Raw genomic sequence first — 24,131 nt, 5'->3', positions numbered from 1 at the left:
GATAGGACCATATTTCTTTTGTCGGAGTTATGTAAATGAGGGTGATATAAATATATGACAAGAATAATAATAATCACAAAGACGATAGAAGTTCTCATTCACGTGATAGGACAGTAGTTTTTGGTTGGATTTTATGACAAGGATAATACTAATCATAAAGACGATAGAAGTTCTCATTCATGTGATAGGACCATATTTCTTTTGTCGGGGTTATGTAAATGAGGATGATATGACAAGAATAATAATAATCACAAAGAAGATAGAAGTTCTCATTCACGTGATAGGACTGTAGTTTTTGGTTGGATTTTATGACAAGGATAATACTAATCATAAAGACGATAGAAGTTCTCATTCGCGTTATAGGACCATATTTTTTTTGTCGGGGTTATGTAAATGAGGGTGATATAATTATATGACAAAGATAATAATTATCACAAAAACGATAGAAGTTCTCATTCGCGTAATAGGACCATAATTGGTTGTGGTTCATGTAAATGAATATGATAATACAGTACGTTTGGCAAGGATAATAATAATCGTAAAAACGATAGAAGTTCTCATTCACGCGATAGGACCATTGTTGGGGTGTATGTAAATGAGGATCATATAAATATATGACAAAGATAATAATAATCACAAAGACGATAGAAGTTTTCATTCACGTGATAGGACCATAGTTTTTTGATGGGGTTATAATGTAGATGAGGATGAAAGAAAACAAGTCAAACATGCAGTGCAGAGGAGCACAGGCGAAGAGAGGGAGATCGAGAGGGTGCGAGAGGAAGGGAAAGAGGGAACAAGAGAGAGAGAGAGAGAGAGAGAGTGACAGAGAGAGCCTGGGTCTATATTTCGGAGAGAGAGAGAGAGGGTCCATGTGGTGAAAATGATTTTTTTCGAAACTTCCAAGGGTATATGATGAACATTACATCGAACTTCTGTAGGAAAGAGAGAGGGGGTGGGGGGGGGGGGGGACAGAGAGAGATAGAGAGAGAGAGCGGTATCTGGATAGACATATTTATTGTATTTCTTTCATGTTTATCTGAACGATTATGTGGTCATTCATTTTCAAATTGCTTTCTTTCTGATATTCTTTTCTGAATGCATTTCACGGACATAACAATTGGAAAAAATGATAAGACTTCATGTATCCCGTAGGCCTACTTGAAATTGTCTGTTATAAATGTATATCAAAAAGACTGATCAGTCGAAGCTGAGACTAGATTGAGACGGTTGCGTAACCTTGCATAACCATTAGCTCGGTGGCTTTGAAATAGCTGTGTGTGACAGATTGATCATTGCCATTTCCAGCCATTTGATTAGTTCTAATCCAACGAAAGATACCCTAGGGTATCGTCAATTCGAGTTTCAACTCCTTGTTTTCCACCTCCCTGGTCAAACCATAGGTTTATGGTCAAACTCACTCTGCAAGGAGATTATAACTCCCTTGATTTGTGCGATACAATCCTGAACGGTACTTGCTCTCACACAAACGCACACAGATGCTGGTACCATGGAGCTATAAAAAAGAACATGGACCGAAGCCATTCGAATACAGTCGCTTCCTCGCCGTGGAGCGGGGTCAGCGCGGTGTCAAAATTGCTGTTTGTCTTCTGTCCATGTGGCTTGCGCCGGGCGGGGCGAACGTAACACAGTGTTTCAATATCGATTATACCATGAACCATTTACAACAGTAGATGGCGCTAGTATACAACATCATGAGCCGGTTTAAATACAGGCAGCTTGGAACTAATAATTGATTTATTAATTACTGTTTAATTCACTAAAAAAAAAAAAAAGTATTTCAGCGGTGGAGATTGGTTAAAGATATTCCTATTGCATCTTGTTATAACATCAAAGAGTTTCAGATGAATTAAATATTTTTACCAAAACTTTGTAAAAATTTAATGCCACTGGAGCAAACTTTACTCATCAAGAATGAGCAAAACTAAAAATAGACAAAAATTGGAGCAAACTTTACTCAACAAGAATGAGCAAAACTTAAAAAGGAAAAAAAAAGAGTAAATAGTCAGAGTTTGCTCAATATAGGAGACTTGTACGTTGTAAAAAGTACATTATTGCTCAATATTGAGCACTCTTGTGTTTACTTCGGCGATATTTTACCCCATGGATTTAGAGTGTAATGGTTCCCAATTACATTTGCGCCCTAATTCTGAATATTTTAACTTCATGCATGCCCTATTTGTTTCAAAGGTTTTTAATTTCCATTTCCGGGCATTAGTTTGATCTGTCTTGAAGATGTTGTTCTCTCTTGAAATATCACTAGCCCTAGCCCTATTTTTTTTTCGCGTAGGGATATTGAAAATGCTTGTCCTCCAAGACAAGGAGAAAAGGCTTTAATTGTACATAATAGGAACAAAACATCAACAAATAATCTTGTCAGGAATTGTATTTTAAGTTTAACCCCTTAGGTAATTCTGCACGGTGACAAAAAAGCTCCGCTTTTTTTTAGGTGAAGTGTTTTGTTTGTTTGTTGTTGTTTTTTTTTTTTTTTTTTTGGGGGGGGGAGCTATGTCTGAAACTCACTGCATACCGATTTTTCTTTTTTAATAATTAACAGCCTGAAAAAGAAGAAGAAAAAGTTCTGGACCCCATTAGGCCTACAGTGTTTTATTAGTGCGGACATTTACTTCTGTTTGGTATTTTGCACAGCGGCCCTATACTTGATGTATGCCCTTTTTATCACTGTCAATAGGGACTTTTAGATTTGCCGAACGACAACGTGGATTGCTACGATCGACGTCCTGTTAATGCACTGCCTTGAAAGGACGTCACACGTATCAGTCCACGCAAATCTAAAAGTCCCTATTTTGTAAAGTATTGGAACTCTCGAATAAATATATATTTTCTTCTCTCGTTCACTTAATCACTTTGCAGCTAGCCCTATTTGTGTCTTGAATGTACGTGCATTTCAATAAAAGACGAACACATGCATGCCTTTGCGAGGAGGGAGGGTTGGTTCAATTTCTTTTCAATTCGTTGATTGATGCCTTGTCAGAAATACTCTGAGAAATTTTTAATGTAACTATTAAAATATTTATGATGCCAACTTGATAGCAGAATTGAATAGCCCCAATACCTTTTCACTGGTGCCATGTTAGGGAATTCCACGCATACTGAATTAAATAGACCAATTTTCTATTCGTTATGCTATGTCAGGGTGCTATACGCAATAGCCCATTGTCATATCACTAACTGAACAAAAGTTTGTATACGGGCAGTCTTGAAAACATCGGTCCACATTATGAAGAGCTCGGTTCTAAAAGGTACATCTATAAAGCCAAGTTCTGAGAAAAACACGTTTTTTAAGTTACAGTTTGGACTGATACTTTGGCTGATTCAAGTATAAAATCACTCTTTAACAAAAATCTAAGCCTTCACAAATATTTTACATGAATTTATGCCTTTTAAATATTTTTGGTGGATGTAGCAGGCGCGGATCCAGGGGGGGGGGGGGGGGGCGAGCGGGCCTTGCCCCTCCCAGTGGCCCCCAAAGTTTGTTTAATTTTTTTTTATTGGTGACCAGAAATGTAGAAATTTTGAAAAATTATTGTGGAAAAGAAACGAAATAATTGGAAATCTATATGCAAGCTGAACGAGGAAATTGTTGAACAAATTTATGTGGGATTTGTTTAAAATGTGAATGTGTAACTTCATCTGCAAATATATTTTATATGAAACATTTATTTGTAACTTTATAAGTAATTGTTCGCTTGCAAAGTTGAAGATTATTTGTATTTTTTTAATAAAATGTTATAAATTATGTGAAATTTTGTTTATGAGAGAAATTAATAAAAACCTATGAAAAAACAAAAAACATTCAGACCCGAAATCATGAAAATTAATAAGTTGAAAAACTCTCCCGCTGTATCAGACAGTCAGTGGCCCCGTGGCTTACCATAAGCACAGCATTTACGAAAAGCCATCCACCACTGGATCTCTGCAAACATTCATGCATTTTGTCTGGGAAGTTTGAACATCGCTTTTAACCTGCTTTGTATGATGTTTCAATTTTTGGAATGGACGGTAAATATATTTAAAATGATTTATAGTTTTTGATATACTTAGATATCTCAGGGCATCACATTTAGCCTATATATTTACGGAAAACATATATTTTCTATAGACTATCGCGTTACTTTTGCAACCCGCAGAAGTGGCATGTTTTCACCGGGGCTCCACGGGAAACTGTGGGGCGCAGAACCACGGTACTGCTGCTCACACTGGGAAATGACTTCAGTCATGCATCATCATATGCATTTGTCTTCTTTACCTTAATTCTACCCGATTTTGGGAGAAGAGTCTTGTAATATCACCAGCCGGGCTTTCATTGTCGCTCTAGGTTATTATACATGATATATCTGGAGGTATATTTTGCTGTTTTACTTTAGACTAAGACTAGATTCTAAGAGTAAGAGTAAGACCAACTGGGTGTCGATTTGTATCCGTGGTTGGGGGGATGATAGGTGCCAAAATATTTTCGGCAATGGATCAAAGCAACCAAGAGGTAGAAGCGTGTGGCAAGTTGCACCCCTCCCAAGCACGTAGCCATGATTTCATTTAAGGGGGCGGTAGTGAGCACGCGAAGCGCGGTCCCTAGAGGGTTGCGTGCAGGGAGGGGGAGTTCCCCCCGCGAAGCGCGGAAGCTTTGACGTTTCACTAAATTATTAGAGAAAGAAGACAATTCGTTGGACCGTTCTTGACTCTTAATCCTTGTTTGAATCAAGTTCCACTTCCTCCACGCGTAGCGCGGAAGCTCTGACGTTTCATTAGATTATTAAAGACAGAAGACGATTCGATGTACCATTCTCAACTCTCTCTTAATCCTTGCTTGAATCAAGTTCCCCTACTTCCGCGCATAGCGCGGAAGCTCTGACTTAACATCAGATTATTATTAGTAGTTTATGATATAGACTACAAGCACGAAGCAGACTGCATTAGCAGACTACGAGTGTAGCAGAGCATAGCAGTCTACAATAGCCACCCTCACCACTAGAGGGCGCTATTCCTATTGGAAGCTTCCCTGGAATAGAGTCAACCTGAACTCTCTCTCTCATGCAACCGACACCTCAACCGAACAGACGTACCTTTACTGGAAGTTAAGGATGTCAAGCCTGATTGCCTGATACATTTCCAGTGAGTATTTCATGTCTGGTTATGGTGTCTATAAAGTAGCTCCCAAGTCTACTTCATTGGCGTCACGGACTTTTAGGACCTCGAAATGCACCGTTTTGGGGTAACTTGTTGTGTTGTTTTGTCAATTTATTTTGTCAAAACGGGGCGTGGACCTAAATTTGCCGAGTTGCGCTTTGGAGCTGTGCGGGGTAATGCCTGCTAGTTTCCTAGTGGAAACAAATTTTCCGGTTGGGGGTGGTGGGCGTTGCCTGCCCGTAGTTCCGGCCGACCATTTGTTTTAAAATGGTGAATTTTAAACTTTATGTGCCTTTACGGGAGCGAGCGCCGTGAAGGGCTGACAGGTTCGGTGGGGGCTGGGTAGGCCCATGGCCGGATGGCTGCAGTGAAATACGGTGTTTTATATCCCGGGAGTGGATGTGTTATGTTATTTGTGGCTAGTTTTAATATAAGTGTGGTGAATGTCCTGTTTTATGTATTTTTAATGTTGGGTGTGATGGAATGATGGTATATCATTATCAACCTGTTGGCTTAAACAGGATGAGATGGTCAGCCATGTTGAATGTTTATGGAAGCATTGTTATTGAATGGCGTGAATTAATGTGATGTGTAGAACAATGGATAATGGATGTGGGAAACATTCCAGGAATAACCGAGGGGGGATGGTTGTATATATATCCCCAGGCTGGGTTATGTTTTTCCATTCATATCCCCCCGAGCGTGAATCTTGAGGAGAATGGAATTCAAGATTCGCACACGTTCGCTGGAGGGGATAGACCAATCAGGGCGGCGGAATTTCGCCCACCCAGATCCTCCGGAGTACGTCCCCATTCGCTCACGTGTTGAGAAGTTTCAATTTCTGAACAGGTGCGAGAGTTTGAGATTTCTCGGAAACAGCGGAGGATATCTGGGTGCGTGAGCGTTGCGATCTATTTTATTGACTCGACTGTCAACAACAAACAAAAGTCTTGCTCCTGCAAAATCGCAAACTCCTTCAACTTACAAGTACTTTTGGAGTTGTGAGAGGTGGGATTCTCGTGGATCGTAAGGTAGGAAATCCGTTGCTTTTGCCTTTTAATCATTGCTTTTTCTCCTTTATCCCGATTTTGTCGGGCTTTTCCTTCGTTTATTTTTTGATACGTGGACTGGCTGTATACGTGTGTGAGTGCTCGTGTTACCAGCAGTTCCGTCTAGGCCCACCTACCCGCTTGGTGGTAGGGGCCAGGGGCTGTGTTTTAGCCAATTATTAAATAATTAAAAATAAAGGGGGAATAGGAGACAAATAAAGCTAGTGATTATTTGTGGAACATAAGCTTTTTGGATTTGTTTAATTTGTTTTCAGAGGCGTAAAGCTTATTGAGAATAAATATAGATTGAGTGGATATCGTGGGGGTTCTGCTAGCTAGCTGCTCCCAGGAGTCCTGCTCTTGTGAAGGGGATTCTAGTCTCCTTCGCAGGATTGGTTAGGTTGATTCTATTAATTATTATATAAAATAACTTAATCAAATTGTAGGGTGTAAACAATTTCCAATTATTAAATAGTTCTTAACAATCCTTACTCCTTAGGTTAGTTTAGGGCAAATATTTCAGATTTGTTGGTCTGTTTGTTTAGTTGGTGGAGGGAGTTGTATTTATAATTCCCTTCGCGAATTGAATAGAACCTAGAGGCTAGACTCTAGACCTCTACTAACTAGGTTAGGTTACTTGTACTTTATTACATAACTCGCTTTGGTTGGAATCTGTATTAATTGTGATGTTGTTCTGGTGAATCTATAACTGGAATTGCTTTTGATTGTTTGTTTATCTTGGTTGACTGTTCGGTTTTAACTCCGTTGTAGGGGTGTTTTCCGGGAAACAGAAGATACCAGATAAATAGATAGCACTTTTGTGACCGTGGGTGAGGACTTGGCTCTGGGAGTTTTATCCCAGGGTAGTCGTGAGTCTTGGCGGTGCGGAGGTGGGGCAGTTGTAGTGTTGGAGGATTAGGGCATCTATTGCATTATACAGATACAATTATAGTATTTGTTATTTCTCATATTTAGGAACTGTTTTAGAATATAAGAATAATTATAGACTTAGAGTTTAATACTGGTATTAGGGATTAAATTTAGTAGGACATTGGGTTTATTACAGTCAGTGCCGGGGTGGGTATATCTTACCCTGTCTCTGGTGTATTGCATTGGTTAGGGCGCAAGGAGGGGTGTAGCTCCTTCTTTTTATTTCATCGAACCTCTCAGGCGGGGGAGTAATAGCTCATTCTTGAGTGAAGTAGGCTCCTTGTCGATATTTTATATCGGTTCGGTGAATTGATCTAAGGCAGTAGGGGTCTGTGTTTCCTTTGTTTTGATTGTGATTGTGATTGCAATTGTGCTAAAATATCCTAGTGTGTTCTATCCAATTATTTACCTGTGGTTGTATGGGTATTAATAATTGTTGGGTAGTCTAATTAATCTTCTGGGATATATTTTATTGGTGGTTATATATCCTGGTATATTGTTCTGTTCAATAACTTCAATTATTCACCTGCGGTTGTAGGGTGTTTATAATTGCTGAATAGATCAATTAATATTCTGGGATTTATTTTATTGTTGTAGGTTTTGTCCTATTGTTGAAGGATTTAACCTAGCACTGTGGGGATATGGAGAAGGTCCCTATTAATAGTTGTACGTTTGAGGAGTTGCTGGCCATGCCCGGGGTAAGTCCTGTTCGAGCGGGGCGTATTTTAGAACTCCGGGAAAAGCATGGGGGGATTACTCCTGAGCTGTTGGAGTCCTCTGCTATGTTTGCGGATGTAGGCAATCTGCAAGGCTGGTTTGACTTCCGATCGCGTTTGGATTATGGGGGAGAGTCCCCCAGGATGCCATCTAGGGCAATATTCCAAACGGGCGATTTTTGGAGTAGCACGCTCCGGGGGAGAGGATCCGGAGAATCCGGAGGAAGAAGTCTTGGGGCACAGGTTTATCCCCATGACAGTTATCCTCCCCCGGTGAGAGAGTCGGGCGGGTTTTCCCGCGCGAATTCGTGGAGATATGAAGGTGGGGAAGATACTTCCCTACCAGGGCCGGCCCGGACTTTTCCAACCCTGCCCCCGGAAATGGGCGATGCATTCCCCCGACCGTCTTTGTCTAGAGGGGAGGGAGATTGGGGACGCAACCGAGGGAGGGCTTCTTATCAGCCACTCCCCAAATCGATCGGATTCGACGGGCGCGGGAATTGGCGCGCGTTCTTCCGAAAATTCTCCGCATTTGCGGATGCCTGCGAGTGGGATTATCCACAACGCCTAAACCAGTTGTGCTGGTGTCTGGACGGTCAGGCAAGCGAGTTTTTCGATAGGATTCAGGAGCGGGACCCCGATATGGGTTATTTCGGGGTAGTACGCCAGCTGGAGGGCCGGTTTGGATACCGGGAGCCTCCGGAGGCAACCCTGCTTGAATTTAACACTGCTAAGCAGGGTCTTACGGAATCCTTGCCTGAATGGGCAGACAAATTGCATCGGCTTGCATCCCGGGCATTTCCCGGGGTCCCAGATACTTACGTGCAGCGGCAACTGGTATTGCGTTTATGTCAGGGCTGTATCGACAGCGATGCTGGGTGTCATGCCCTTAATCAGCGCCTCTCTAACGTTGGGGAAGCAGTGGAGGCAATCCGCTGGTTCCAGCACGCGCATACGGTCATGTACGGCCGTACCTGGCAGGCCAAAGTGATGGCGACCGAATCGGGCGAGGTCAGAGGGCCCGAGGTGCGAAGGGTGGACATTGCCCCGCGACCGGCGCAGGGCACTCCTTCCACCCCTTCCCCTTCCAGACTTGAGACCCGGATGTCAGAGTTGGAGGGACGATCGGATAAGCGAATATCCGATTTAGCGAAGAGCTTTGATAACCGGATGTCTGGTTTGGTGAAAAGTTTGGATAGCCAGATATCTGGTTTGTCTTCCAGTTTGGATATCCGGATATCCGGTTTGGAGAAAAACCTGGAGAAGATTGCCAAGGCTCTAGGTGGGGCGCGAGGGATTTCACAGACCCTGCCGCCCAAGACCCAGTGGGTCGGACGAGGGTCGGACGAGAAGTACCTGGTCGAGGAGCAGATGTAGTAAAGTCTGACGAGTTAGGGATGGATGAGGTCCTCCCTGCCATTTCAGGAAAAGGCTTATGTCGGCAAGCTTCTCAATATTAGTTCTGTGGCAGTTGTTTTTTCCTCTTAGGTAATTACCTCTTACCATACTAGATTACCTTATGGGTGATTTCATCTTCGAACTGATAAGTACATGTAATTTATCGTTCCTGTACTATCTGTTATACATGGTGGGGGTATGGTATGGATTTTCCCATGATTTCCAGGATAGTTGGGAATCCTGTGATATTTATGTGATCTAGTAAGAGGATTAAGACAAAAATATCTTCTTATGGCTACCATGTCCACTTCTAAGTTATCTACATGAAAGCACATAAACATTCCCTTAGTCCATGCATACTGGAGATATGATCTTCATGTACTTCAGAATGTATGGATGTATATTAGTTTAATCCTAGTTTTGTGGAATTAGTACAATTTGTCAAAATGCTTACATGTATGTGGATCTCTCCGTTGGAGTGAAACCTGTCCTACATGCTAATCATGTCGGTCATATTCATTAATCATCTTGACAAATGGGTGAATGAGTTTATTTGGAGTATGCGTTTTACTCTATGTTTCAGTACACATCCTTTTGGCAGGCATTTTTGTAATTAGGGTAGTTTTCTGTGGAGAGTTTCTCATTCAGCTTTCTTGTAGTAGTCTTTTCCTTGGGATAGCAAAGTAAGGACTTTGCCATAGACATGTCAAAGTTGGCTGTAAGTTAGCCTCCTGCTCCATGTCCTTATCCCTGTATACATGTAGCACTGCTGCTTGTTGTAGAAATCTAGCACGGTCCATATTTATGCCTGTGTTCATGGTTTCCTCGTTCTTCAAGTGACTTAAGGGGGATGACGATAAGTATCCCTGCAATGTTTTGAGTTGGGTGACAATGTGATAGACCCCTGCAAGTGTTTGAGAGGGGTGTCGATGTGACTGACCCCTGTAATGTTTTAAGTGGGGTGTTGATGTATACTCCACATTTTCTAGCTATCAAGGTATTCCTTGACCAGCTCCCATTGGGAAGTAGGGGTAAGCGACCTCTCTTTCGGCTTTCAGGGTATTCCTTGAACAATTCCCTCTGGGATGGCGGGGTTAGTGACCCCGGTTTGTGATTATTGGGATATTTTGATGATTTGTTTAAATTTAGCAAACTGGGTATGGTTTCATCGAGGCCATTTGATTTGAACTACATCGGTTTAAATCAATTGCACATTGCTGGCACTCGTGTCACCCTTTGATTTCGTTTGCTTCCGATTTTCCTTTTTTAGAAACAAAAACTATACTGTTTGGATCACCCTTGTTTGTTTTTTTCAGTACAAAGAAAGGGGATCGGCATGATGTTTTCTATTATATTGTGTTTATAATGAAATTGCCCTTTGAGGGCGTGATGTTTTTATAATGGGATGTATAATGGGGTTGCCCTTTGTAGTTGGCAAAGGGAGGAGGGTTTTGTTCAAGGAAAGGAAAGGAAAACAGTTTTTTTTTCCGGAGGACAACATTGTTTTGTTTAAATTTTGTATGTTGTGATTGATGGACCTGGCTGTTACAAAAGCCGGTCTTAGCGGGTTTCAGCCACTGATTGTGGCACCCAAGTTTTTTTTGAGGGGTTTAGGTTCTCCCTGGGATGAGTTCTTTAAAACGGGGGGGAATGTAGTAGTTTATGATATAGACTACAAGCACGAAGCAGACTGCATTAGCAGACTACGAGTGTAGCAGAGCATAGCAGTCTACAATAGCCACCCTCACCACTAGAGGGCGCTATTCCTATTGGAAGCTTCCCTGGAATAGAGTCAACCTGAACTCTCTCTCTCATGCAACCGACACCTCAACCGAACAGACGTACCTTTACTGGAAGTTAAGGATGTCAAGCCTGATTGCCTGATACATTTCCAGTGAGTATTTCATGTCTGGTTATGGTGTCTATAAAGTAGCTCCCAAGTCTACTTCAATTCGTTGGACCGTTCTTGACTCTTAATCCTTGTTTGAATCAAGTTCCACTTCCTCCACGCGTAGCGCGGAAGCTCTGACGTTTCATTAGATTATTAAAGACAGAAGACGATTCGATGTACCATTCTCAACTCTCTCTTAATCCTTGCTTGAATCAAGTTCCCCTACTTCCGCGCATAGCGCGGAAGCTCTGACTTAACATCAGATTATTAACGAAAGAAGACGATTCGATGTACTATTCTCGACTCTTAATCCTTAATGTTTGAATCAAGTTCCCCTTACCCTTCTGACGTTTCATTAGATTATTAAAGAAAGAAGACGATCCTATGTACCATTCTCGTCTCTTAATCCTTGTCTGAATTCATTTTCGCCCATTCCTGCGCGAAGCACGGAAGCTTTCACATTAGAGAAAGAAGACTTGTTGTTGTATCGTGTCCTTCATGAATTCAGTTTCTCCCCTACCACGCGAAGCGCGGAAGCTTTGACGTTTCACTTAATTATAAGAGAAAGAAGACAATTTGTTGGACCGTTCTCGACTCTTAATCCTTGTTTGAATCAAGTTCCCCTTCCTCCGCACGTAACGCGGAAGCTCTGACGTTTCATCAGATTATTAAAGAAAGAAGACGATTCGATGTACCATTCTCGACTCTTAATCCTTAATGTTTGAATCAAATTCCCCCTTCCCCGCGCATAGCGCGGAAGCTCTGATGTTTCATTAGATGATTAAAGAAAGAAGACGATCCTATGTACCATTCTCGACTCTTAATCCTTGTCTGTATCCATTTTCGCCCATTCCGCGCTTAGCGCGGAAGCTTTCACGTGTCATTAAATTATTCGTAAAAGAAGACGCTTCGTTGTATCGTGTACTTTGACGTTTCATTTGATTATTATGCTTAATCCACGTCTGAATTCAGTTGCCCCCTGACAACTTTGCCCTTTTCACTGAATTATTAGAGAAAGAAGACGATTCGTTGTACTGTTCTCTATATTAATCCTTGTCAGAATTCAGTTTCCCCACTGAAAATAATTTGTGTTACAAATAAGTTGTGACATAATAATCTTTCTCCAATAATGAAAAATCTTTTAGGAAATATCAGGAAATAAAATGAGTGAAAAAAACAAAAATAAAGATACAATGACGTGAATTTTAAAAAGGGTGAACGGAAACATCATAACAACTAGAGAACTATTTTATAAGTCATACTAATGTCCGAAAATCTTTCTCCTTGTCTCCGATCTCATCACGAAATCGTCACAGAGTTCATCTATGTTTACACTGTCCAGGATTGTCTGATGTGCATTGCAGATTGCTATTTTTGCACTTCGCGCTTAACATTTAGCTCGTTGCTTTTTGACGCTGCGTCTTTGCATTTGGCGCACTGCATTTCTATGATGCTGTTGATTGAACAAATTGAATAAATTCATCAATTCCTGATGAAGCCGTATGAGCGAGAATTCAATTTATTCTTGTCTTATATACGGTTGTCTTATTTACTTCAGATATATGTATGTATTATGAAAATGAGATAGCAAAATGTGTATATTGATGGTCATCTTGCGAGTAATAACTATTAACTACTCTCATCGGGCTCTCATCCTTAATTTTTTCTCTTCATTTTTTTTTTTTTTTTTTGATGGTGAATTATTGGGGGGGATGATTGTACAGGGCTACAGGCCATCCCCCCCACCTGAAATATTGGGGGGGATATATCCCCCCATCCCCCCCGGGATCGACACCCATGACTAAGACCTACATAAAGGCAAAGCTGAAGTTGAGACTTAGTTTAGGACTCTAAAGGCCTCTAGACTAGAGCCTAGGCTAGAGGTCTACTTGAATTATTTAAGACTTGATGCGTGACTAGTAGTGACCTGGGCAGCGTTTCATGAAACCGGCATCAGTACAAGTTCACTGACAACACATTGAAACGTTTGTTAAACTTAATACACACATTTCAATGGGATGCCGGCCGTGAACTTGTACTTATGACGGTTTCGTGAGACGCTGCCCTATGGCCCTAGTGACTAGTCTCTCTCGATCTCGATCTCTGGCGCTGCTCTCATGCAATCATGTTGCACCCGTTACAACTTATGCATCATCTTTCAAAAACTTACTTCATGAGCTTGAACCCTCCCATCCAAACTAATTAACAGGTAAACAACATTCAAAATGTTTAACTTTATTTATAATTCTAGACTTAAAATATGCATGATCACCCTTTATAATCTGACAATATCCCCATTAACCCAGTTGACCACATGAACAGGTGATAGTGATTATAAATTTTGTAATAAATATAAAGTTTTTGTTAAAACTTCAAGAGTTTTATTGAAAAAAGGCCTTATTTGCAGGTCATCCAATCTTGAATTGAATACCGGTAATAATATTTTAAACATCCTAATAAAAAACATTCTTTTGTTTTTCTTTTGTGTGTGTTGAATCAGAGAAAGTAAGAGGTCAGAAGAGGAAGTGTGAGTCTAGTGAAGAGGAACCAAGCAAGCTTACGACCAACAAACAAGTAGTGGAAGAAGGGAAGTCATGGTGGACATGTATGATGCTAGGAGTACATCAAGATAACACCAAACCACAGGGGAGGAAAGTGGACATGACCCAGAAAGATAACTCAGATAATAAATGAAATGAGCAAAACACTGACTACTACCATACCAGCAGAACATTGAACCAATCCATTGCCTTGTTTCAGGCTCCTGGACAACGAATGGTGCAGGGAAACTATTCAGGTAATGTTATTACATTTATTTGGGGATTTAGAACACAGCATACCAGAAAGAAGTTATGAGTGGGAACCCGATGAAACGTTCTTCGTCAAGCTCAACGTCGACACTAAGGGCTCAGCCATCGTAGAAAAACTCAGCTGCAGAAGGTGAATAAGGAGAAGAAGAAGGATAGGAAGAAGAAGATGAATAAAGAAGAAAAGAAGAAGGTGAAGGAGAAGACGAAGGAGGAGGAGGAGGAGGAGGAGGAGGAGGAGGAGGAGGAGGAGGAAAAGAGGAATAAAAAGTAGATTATTGCAGTCAAATGAATAATAAACTACAGTACGAGTTTACATATATATTCAATTCCACAGCCATAAGGAACTTGCACTTTATGGACTGAAAACATCTACATAAAATTTAAATGTAGGAAAAGATGAAAGAGTGAATATCAGTCTAAAAAATGCATGTCTTTCAATTCCTCCCCCCCTCCCCCATTTTGTGTACACCACAGTCATGGCAAGTGAGACTATGGATCCTGATGTTTGTGAGCAGTGCCAATCAATACGGCCGGCCACACCCCCTATAGATTCTTGCTGTGGTTCTGGGTGTGCAGTGTGTGTCTATGATATTCATGATCAGGAGATCCAACTGTGGAAAAAGACTTGCAAGCGTAAACATGGTGCAGAGGAAATTCAGGTGAGTTTTATTTATTCCCCTCGAACTTGAAAGTTGTGCTTCAGTTACTTCTTAGATTAAATCCTCTGTAATTTTCAATATACTGATTGCTGTGATTAGTTTAGTGAAATGGAATTAATGTATACTGGGAACTACAGTGCCCTGTACTTTAAATGGAAGAAGAGGTATCATGTTTGAATATCATTTTCATAATTAAAGAACTTGAGATGTAACTACACATAACCTTACTGTCCTTGATTAAATCATTTTGTTTTTTGCTGGATATATTCTTAAATGTTTAGTATCAGAACTACTTCTAATAATTCATAATTATGTTCCCTTTGTTCAAGATTGAAGACAATACAACTGTAATGGACCTGATGGACTACAGATATTACACTCTGCAATCGATTGTTCCAGTCTGTGCAAATACAGCTGTGTACAGATTCATGCTTCCACCTGGAAGGAAACTGGACCTGTCTATTGCAAAGCATATCATCCTCAGGTAAAACTCATAGGACGTCAATGTTTATTATTTTAGAATATTATAAGATTAATAAACATGCCACCATCTCTCCCTTTGTAATGTTTAAATTTGCTTTTACCTTATTTTAATTTTTTAGTTATTTAGTTTTTATGCCTCTGCTACAAGGTAGCCGGAGGCATTATGTTTTCGGGTTGTCCGTCCGTCCGTCTGTACATCCCGTTCTCGTGATCGTTTTATCTCAAGAACCGATCGATGGCTTCCCGCCTAACTTATGTCCTTTATGTATCTTGCAAAGCTAATGAACTTATTAGATTTTGGGGTCACGAGGTCAAAGATCAAAGGGTCATACAATCAAACTTGAATTTTTTTACAAATTGCTTCTGTTTTGGTTTGTAAAATTGCTCTATGGCGGAGGCATCATATTTTGACTGTGCGCAGTCGAGGGTCTACGGTACATGTACATGTATCTTGTTATCTTGTTGAGAATCTTTTTATGTGTATTATATTGTGTCTGCGAGTGGTGTAAAAGTTCTCTCTACCTGCTCATCTCGTATAATGTCAGGTGGCACTCTTTTTGTTTCTCCTTTGGTATCATCCTCATAGGGGTATACACAATGGAAAGGTGATAACCAGGCAGTACACACCCATCTCATCACCACATGATGCAGGATTCTTTGAAGTCCTTATTAAGGTATGCAGAGGGATATAGAGTGGTGAAGTGTGACGTCATCCAAAAGCTATTATTGGAATTTCTCAAAAGAAAGAGGATCATAAATAATGTCTGAATGTCGAAAACCAATTGAATATGTTAAGTATTGGCTGAGATATGACCATCTGAATAAAAAAATGTCCTATAGGTACTCAATGTTATATTGCTCTGGTTCATAACATTACAAGCCAGAGCAATATAACACTGAGTTCCTATAGGACATCTATTTATTCAGATGGTCATATCTCGGCCAATACTTAACATATTCAATTGGTTTTCGACATTCAGACATTATTTTTGATGCTCTTTTGGAAAATGAAGAAGAAGAAAAAATTGAAAAATTCTAAAACTAGATTTTTATGACGTCAGAGCTTCGGTACTCCATTCGTGAGAGGCTGTTAAATTGTGTTGTATGAAACTCTCAAACATAATGAGAGGTTAGGACAGAAGATATATATATATATATATATATATATATATATATATATAGTACTTGTACTGATTCTTTTTTTTTAATCGAATTTGCTCTCTGTATATTTATAAGCATACTGTAAGAGGTGAAAACAAAATTAGAGTTTATAGCTACAGTTCTAGGAAGAAAATGAATTGAATAATTTTGTTTTTCTTTCTTTAATAGCCCTACCATATCAACATCTACACCTGTATACTCAACTCGACCATTGTCTGCTTTGTATGTTCAAGTTTTTTTAATGGACATATACAGGAATAAATCTTTCCTCACACTAATGAGAAAACATAACATGATCTTAATTGTGCTTAAATTTGATTATAGAGGCCTACATACTTATTAATTTGTCATGATATGAAATTTATCTTTTTTTGCAGTTGTACCCCGGTGGAGATATGTCTCAGTATATTAAGCAATGGAAGATAGGCGATGAAGTAGAATGGAGAGGACCCTTTGGATCATTTACATACCAACCAAATGAGGTAATCTAACAGTTCATAGGAGCCTGAGTACAATTCATTTACATACCAACCAAACAAGGTAATCTAACAGTTCATAGGAGCCAGAGTACAATTAATTTACATACCAACCAAACAAGGTAATCTAACAGTTCATAGGAGCCAGAGTACAATTAATTTGCATACCAACCAAACGAGGTAATCTAACAGTTCATAGGAGCCAGAGTACAATTAATTTACATACCAACCAAACAAGGTAATCTAACAGTTCATAGGAGCCAGAGTACAATTAATTTACATACCAACCAAACGAGGTAATCTAACAGTTCATAGGAGCCAGAGTACAATTAATTTACATACCAACCAAACGAGGTAATCTAACAGTTCATAGGAGCCAGAGTACAATTAATTTACATACCAACCAAACAAGGTAATCTAACAGTTCATAGGAGCCAGAGTACAATTAATTTACATACCAACCAAACGAGGTAATCTAACAGTTCATAGGAGCCAGAGTACAATTAATTTACATACCAACCAAACGAGGTAATCTAACAGTTCATAGGAGCCAGAGTACAATTAATTTACATACCAACCAAACGAGGTAATCTAACAGTTCATAGGAGCCAGAGTACAATTAATTTACATACCAACCAAACAAGGTAATCTAACAGTTCATAGGAGCCAGAGTACAATTAATTTACATACCAACCAAACAAGGTAATCTAACAGTTCATAGGAGCCAGAGAACAATTCATTTTGGTTTGATTTTCTATTGAAAACATCAGCCATCCTCTTTGGCACTTTGTGGAAGGTTTCCAGACCTAAGTTACTCCTTTTTTTTACCTTAGTATTTCATCAAATTGATTGAGAGAGATATACTTATGAAGTGTATTTCTCCTTCAGAATTTTTTCAATTATTTTTCATTAAAGAGTGTACGTAAGAAAATGAAGTTTCTAAAGATGTATCCCATTGTTCAAATATAACAAATCCGATGCACACAGACCCCTTAAATATGTAAAAAAAAAAGCTGTTTTGTGTATACATTTTCCCAATATTTTGCCTCGTACCCTTAGGTAAAGAGTTATTGAGGAGCTTTGTTTATCACGATAGAACGTTGCAAGCCTTAGGCAAACTAAAGAGAGTAGTTCAATAAATGACCTTGTAGATAAGTGAGATTTACATATTCTTCTGAAATAGAGCATTTTCTATTAAAAAAAGTACAAAATGAAATGTTACCCCAAACTTTTTTAATTTCATGCAGTGATACTTAATAGGAGACATTTCAATCTTTTACTCATATACAATTTTCCATTATTAATGCAAACATGCAGTTAAATCATTTACCGGTACACAAAAGATTTTATATTCATTACCATTTGTCATTTTCTCAACATTTAATCTTATTTGAAATAATGTGTAAATACATACCTACATGTACATGTGTATACAATTGTACATGTATATACCGGTATTGTTTACATGTATCTTTCACATGAGTTTTTCCATATTTGTAATAATTATTATGCCTATGTATTGTATAACACATCATTAATGTACCATGTGAATGAAGTTTTCTAATAAATACAAAATAAAAATAAAAATACAACTTTTTATCAACAGGGCCATTATATGATAGCTATAGCAGCTGGTACCGGTATCACTCCCATCATTCAGGTGATGAGGCATATTATAGAGAATGAGGAGGATGAGACAGTCTTCAGACTTCTCTACACCTGTCGCAACTATGATGAGATTCTTCTCAGGGAAACTCTTAATGAGTTGGCTCTTTACTGGAATATCACCATTATCTTTAATCTAACTCAGGTAATAATATAATACTTTGTTCTTTGTTCTGTCAACATTTCAATGCGCTAAGAAACTCATCCATTTGTACATCAAGAAGGAATTGACTACCGGTAGTTGTTGATAAGTATTCCCTGTACAGTCACCTATGAACTGTGCCATAGATCAGAAATGACCTAGTGGCATACTTGCTGCCCAGATAGCAGTACACGTTGCAAGTTCAAATCCCTTCTGGATCAAAGAGTTTTTTCTTTATTTTACAATCAAATACAAATCATGCAGCTAGCTCAGGCAAGAGCTCTGGGATTTGCAGCAAAAACGTACCTATGTGTATGTACATATTGTTATTGCCGAAGCAGAGAAACAGAGAAATGGGAGCTTAAAATGTTGATTCATGAGTATTGCTCTTCCAAAAAGCCATGCATTCTTTGATGTTCAATTGAACTGACAGGTTCATTTTGTTAATTTGTGTGCCTTATCATTGACTTATCTGTGGTTGATTATGTGTGGGAAATAAGCATGTTTGCCTGCATGTTAAAGAGAAAGTCGAGTTCTGGGAAGAGGTGAAAAAAAAAATTGTGAGCGTTATCATTGTTATTATGCAAGTGTGGAAGAACATCAGATAACAAATGTTCCCTGAAAAGCATGGCTCTTCAAATGCCTTAATATTCTAAATATGGCATGTAACAGCATACAAATCGGGACAGATTTTATGCCACATGTTTGTATAGTCCAATATACATATTTCTGTGTACAGTGCTTGTAACTTTACCAAGACTGGGCCAAATTTCTTCTCATTTTGATGATTCCAGAACCTTGCAGTACACACCAATACTTACATGCTAGATGATCAACCTTTTCTGATCGATTCTGCACCGTTTCTTTCACAATGCAATCGCATGACCAGAACTCAACTTTATCTTTAACCCTTACTGTACTGGGCTATTTTGAGCACCCACTGACTGGGGGGGGGGGGGGGGCCTGGGAGGCTCCCCCCCCCCTATGATCTCGGCCGTCGATCGTCCGATGAACACGAAAATTTGCATGTTTGTAGATATTTACGTAAGGAACAAGATGGTATAATTAGTTTTTTCCGAATATGCAAATTTTTGTCGTTAGCCTAATTAATTATGCAAAATGCGCTAATTTTATGCATTTTACCGAAAACGTGTCAAACTCCACTTTTTGAATGTTGAAACTCATTATTCATATGAAACTTCTTTTCTAACACAAAAAAGTTATTTTAATGTAATTAATAATGATAATTTATGCAAATTTTGATGCGATTTTCATTTTTTTTTTTTTTTTTGATGACATGCGCATACTAATTGTTATGTAACGCCTTACAGGTATATCCGATTTTGATGAAAATGGTATCAAAATGTGCGTAAGACTTGAGGGAAAAAAGTCATGAAACGACAATTCAAAATTCCAAGCGGTTGCGGCGCAATCTCCGAAAATGTCGAGGGGGGGCCTCCCAGGCCCCCCCCCCCCCCAGTACAGTAAGGGTTAAGTAATCCTTGTTTCTTGTATTTGCATCTTATGCAGAGCTTAGCAGGCAGCCATCCCACAGAGTACGGAGAGATCATTCAATATGGCCGCTTTACTCAAAAGAGACTATCCAAAGAGGTGGCTGCATCCATGGGTCGACCTGTGAGGGTGCTAGTCTGTGGAACTCGTTCTTTTGAAAATGACATGATCACTTTCCTGAAAGAATCAGGAGTGCAAGCCAATTCCATAGAGAAGTTTTAACACACAGGGTATTTTAACAATGATTATTTGTGTTTTCCTTATCAACACATGTGACATCATAACTATATCCATGTTAAGAGCAGGGATATTGTAAATGGCATTGTGTGTTGGACCCAATTCTTTGAAATATCTGTTCAAAGTTTCTCAAAGAAAAAACAAAAATCTGAATGTCCAATTCATGGACATGGTGTGCATAGAGAAATATTTTAGTATATGCATGGGGATGTTCCATTGGTCCTCTGTACATGTATGGTCTATTCGATATCTATTTGTATCAATGTTTAAATGTAACTGATATGCATAATTGCAAATCATTCAATCATTCAATCATTCAATCAATCATGCTAGAGCGCCGTATGGCAGCCGTGCTAAAGCCAGGGTAATAATCGGGAGCGCCAGGAGGGTCAAATCTGACTGACATGAGCGCTATACAAGAACCCACTATTACTATTATTATTATTATTTCAAGTCCACTGGAATACCAAATTAATTCTCATTTCAGGGAGTAACAAACTAATGATGCTGGCAGTGAGGCACATGTGTGTGTCATTTTAATTGTACATTAAAACCTTATTTAAAGATCACTATTACACCAATTGTTCATTATAACAAGGTAATGCTGCCAATCCCTTTCTTGCATATTCTATCAAGGTTTATACATTTTTGAATATTTTTTAGCCTTGTTAAAAGAAATGCCATGTCTTATTTAGTAAATTATATTAGGGTTCGACTCTATATATGCACTTTTCTCCTGTAGTGAACCAAGGTTATTTTGATGACTAACAGCAATGAGGTGACAAAATTCCATGGGTAAAGTTTCAACATATTACTCTGTATGTTTCTCCACTTTCAAGGGATCTGTGTTTCCTAGATTTGGGGGAACCTATTATTTTTAAAATACTGTATACTTGGATGATATCCCTGCATCGGGAGTTTCTAAGAAGTTCAGAATTGTAGTATTCATGAAACTGAAATATGAAAACATTTGAACGCTAATGGCAATATACAGATTTAAGACAGTCATGAGTATTTTCTGCGATATTGCATATACCACAGAGATACCAACTCCAAAATATTTGTTTTCATACATTAGAATCCTGCCATTGTATTAGCAAAGTTGGCATCTTTGCTGTCATGGTTTGACACACGAAAGATTTTGACACGGGTTTCTTCAATTTACTAATGGAATTTAAACAATGAATTTTAGAATGTAAACTTGATTTCTAATTCTTTCTTTAATATTGTGTGCAATGTATTTGCTTCAAATTTTTAACTTTTTAACTATTTGTATATATTTTCAAACCTTAACATGATTCAAAGGATAAAATACATGTAAATAGTCTAAGATTTTTCCAATAAATACCAATATAATGATATATAACTTCAAAGTATGAAATTTTGTTTATTATTTGTTGTGGGAGACAAAAAAAAAGAAGAACATAATAGAAAGATGATGGTTAGAAAAGTTTGATCTACAAATTTTAAAATTTTCTTTCTTGCCTTCTATTGTTCTTTATTGTTTTTCTTTGTCCACAAAAAGAGTTAACAGATACACATACTCTACATATAATGGTCACACACAATCTTTTCATACTTTTTCAGGTTTTATTACTTCAAATTGAATTTACAAGGTTAATATACAGATACAGTATGTACATTTAGATGATGAAATAGCCTTGAACGTAGGTGTTGTCATAATTTGCACTGGTAGAGTTATCATTGAGGTGGAAGAATGGTAAAGGAAATTCATGTATGCGGGTGGTAGGAAAGAGATATAGAGAAAGAGAGAGAGAGAAAGGGGGAGGGAAGGGGAGGGGAGATATATATGGATATGAATTGTAGCAAATAATAGTAAGAGAGAGAGAGAGAGAGAATAGGAAAAAAAAAAAGGGGGGGGGGGTTGATGGATACAGGGACCTCAAGATTTGAAAATGATCATGGTGAGCAAGAGGGAGGAACTGAGAGAAAACGGGAGAGAGAAGGAGCAGAGAGAAGGCAGATATGATACACTTTAGAGAGATTGAAATTATAATATATAAAGGGAGGGTCAGATCAATCATAAATAAATTAAACCATCTTGTGGCCATGCGCTTGTGAATAACATCAATTATATCGTGAAATACAAAAACTAGAATTACTAGAACTATTATTCAACTACATGTAGTTTCAAAGCTCACATTACATCAAAGTCTACATCACAAGATTTTGATTTATACTGGAAAGATATAAAGCTAGTTTGAAAGAAGGAAGAGATTATAAAAATGTACGTATTGTAATTGTGTAAAAACTGCGCATTGAAAATAGAATGGTCCAGATTAGCTAGGGTCTTCATGGACTGCGATTCAAGACAGTAAACCTAAGGGAAGTGAACAACCTTCTATTCCATAATTATACAATGTTGTATCTGTTTCTGTTTTTTAATGTAGAAATTATATAACATCACAATTTGTTGGACACATATGAAAACAAATCAGAAATAAAAACTGCTAGCTTTCTTTTTAAAGAAAGCGCACACGGCCTTACAAACACCCAATGTTAATGCAAAACAATCTCGCGTTATCCAGTATTTACATTGTAATGGCACGGATCGCAGTTTCAAGATCATGGAGTCGGAAATACGTGAAATGTAGATCACTAAAACCAAACTATATCACACCATATTCGTAAGACAATGCAATAAAACAGCAGCAAACAAAAACTTTTTCAACCATATAAGTGCAGCAAAATAAATAATTCAAATGCTGATGTACAATGTATGATGTACATGGTTGAAACGTCAAAAGATAATTATATATTCACTGACTGATCGTTTTTACTGCAATTTTATCTTCTCGGCTTTGGAACGTGAATTTTTTTTGCTGAAAGAAATAGCAAACAAAATTAAATATGCTCATCACAAATTCACAATAAAGCGACCAAACTGACTATCATATATTAATTTTTCGGTGTCTTAAATTACACATATTGTTTTGTTAATCTGTTGTTGAAGTTTCACCTTGTATTCTATTGAAATAAAAATAATATATATTTTATATTTGTAACGTTGGGAGATAAAAACACGTTTCCTTCAATTTGATAAATTTGAGAGCTGAAAAAGAAATGCATACTCCATAGTCATGTTAATCTACAACAAGAATAACAAACAAACCATTCCATAAAGTATTTATAAAGGGTGCATTTCCTGGCTGTTACAAAACGCCTAACAGTTGACGTCCCTCATATTTGACACTTTTACCGATCAACCGAAGCCGACATATATAAACACACAACAATTAACATTCTCTTGCAACAAATGGGACTGCAGAAGTCCTTGGGCTGGTTTATTATAATTGGTCAGGGTTGGTGGGTGGAGATCCTGCTCGGAAATACGGAATCCATTCAGACTGATTTCAGGGGGTCAGTTACTCCATCACATCAACTGTCTCATGTTCGGCAGTTTGGATGTCTAGTTTTACAACGTGCACCTCCAATACAGCGGGTAGTACAGAGAACTGGAAAAAAACATGAAAGATGAAATATAAATGTGGTAGAAAACTGAAAGATAAACTGTTGCAAACTGACCATTTAATATGTAATGTTGCCTATAATCCCTGTATATGAAAGATTGGAAGTTTGACTTCCCCATCTTTTAACCAACAACTGACCCCATGACACTTCAGTGTTGAAGCATTCTTTATTTCCATTAACCCTTACTGTACTGGGCTATTTTGAGCACCCACTGACTGGGGGGGGGGGGGGGGGGGGCCTGGGAGGCCCCCCCCCTATGATCTCGGCCGTCGATTGTCCGATGAACACGAAAATTTGCATGTTTGTAGATATTTACGTAAGGAACAAGATGGTATAATTAG

General features: G+C 38.6%; 2 protein-coding genes across 2 annotated transcripts in view; one reads left to right on the top strand and one right to left on the bottom strand.

Annotated features, from left to right (window-relative positions):
* Nucleotides 1-3,939: 3,939 nt before the first annotated feature.
* Nucleotides 3,940-21,627, top strand: LOC762388 (NADH-cytochrome b5 reductase-like). The gene is made up of 8 exons (XM_030989957.1): nucleotides 3,940-4,044; nucleotides 13,654-13,950; nucleotides 14,438-14,622; nucleotides 14,952-15,106; nucleotides 15,692-15,779; nucleotides 16,644-16,748; nucleotides 18,349-18,552; nucleotides 20,080-21,627. The coding sequence occupies exons 2-8, from the start codon at nucleotides 13,929-13,931 to the stop codon at nucleotides 20,281-20,283; spliced, it is 963 nt and encodes a 320-aa protein (XP_030845817.1). The 5' UTR covers nucleotides 3,940-4,044; nucleotides 13,654-13,928; the 3' UTR covers nucleotides 20,284-21,627.
* A 593-nt stretch (nucleotides 21,628-22,220) lies between these two features.
* LOC587461 (sushi, von Willebrand factor type A, EGF and pentraxin domain-containing protein 1) overlaps nucleotides 22,221-24,131 on the bottom strand; it is a 36,817-nt gene continuing 34,906 nt past the window's right edge. The window contains exon 33 of the mRNA XM_787189.5: nucleotides 22,221-23,774. Coding sequence (XP_792282.4) covers nucleotides 23,707-23,774 — 68 coding nt within the window. The 3' untranslated portion in view covers nucleotides 22,221-23,706. The remainder of the gene's footprint in view (nucleotides 23,775-24,131) is intronic.

The sequence above is a fragment of the Strongylocentrotus purpuratus genome, unplaced genomic scaffold, assembly GCF_000002235.5.
Source record: "Strongylocentrotus purpuratus isolate Spur 01 unplaced genomic scaffold, Spur_5.0 spur5_contig_843, whole genome shotgun sequence".
In the NCBI taxonomy this organism is placed as follows: domain Eukaryota; kingdom Metazoa; phylum Echinodermata; class Echinoidea; order Camarodonta; family Strongylocentrotidae; genus Strongylocentrotus; species Strongylocentrotus purpuratus.
Note: the sequence above shows the minus strand (reverse complement) of the source record. Positions and strands in the feature narration are given on the sequence as shown.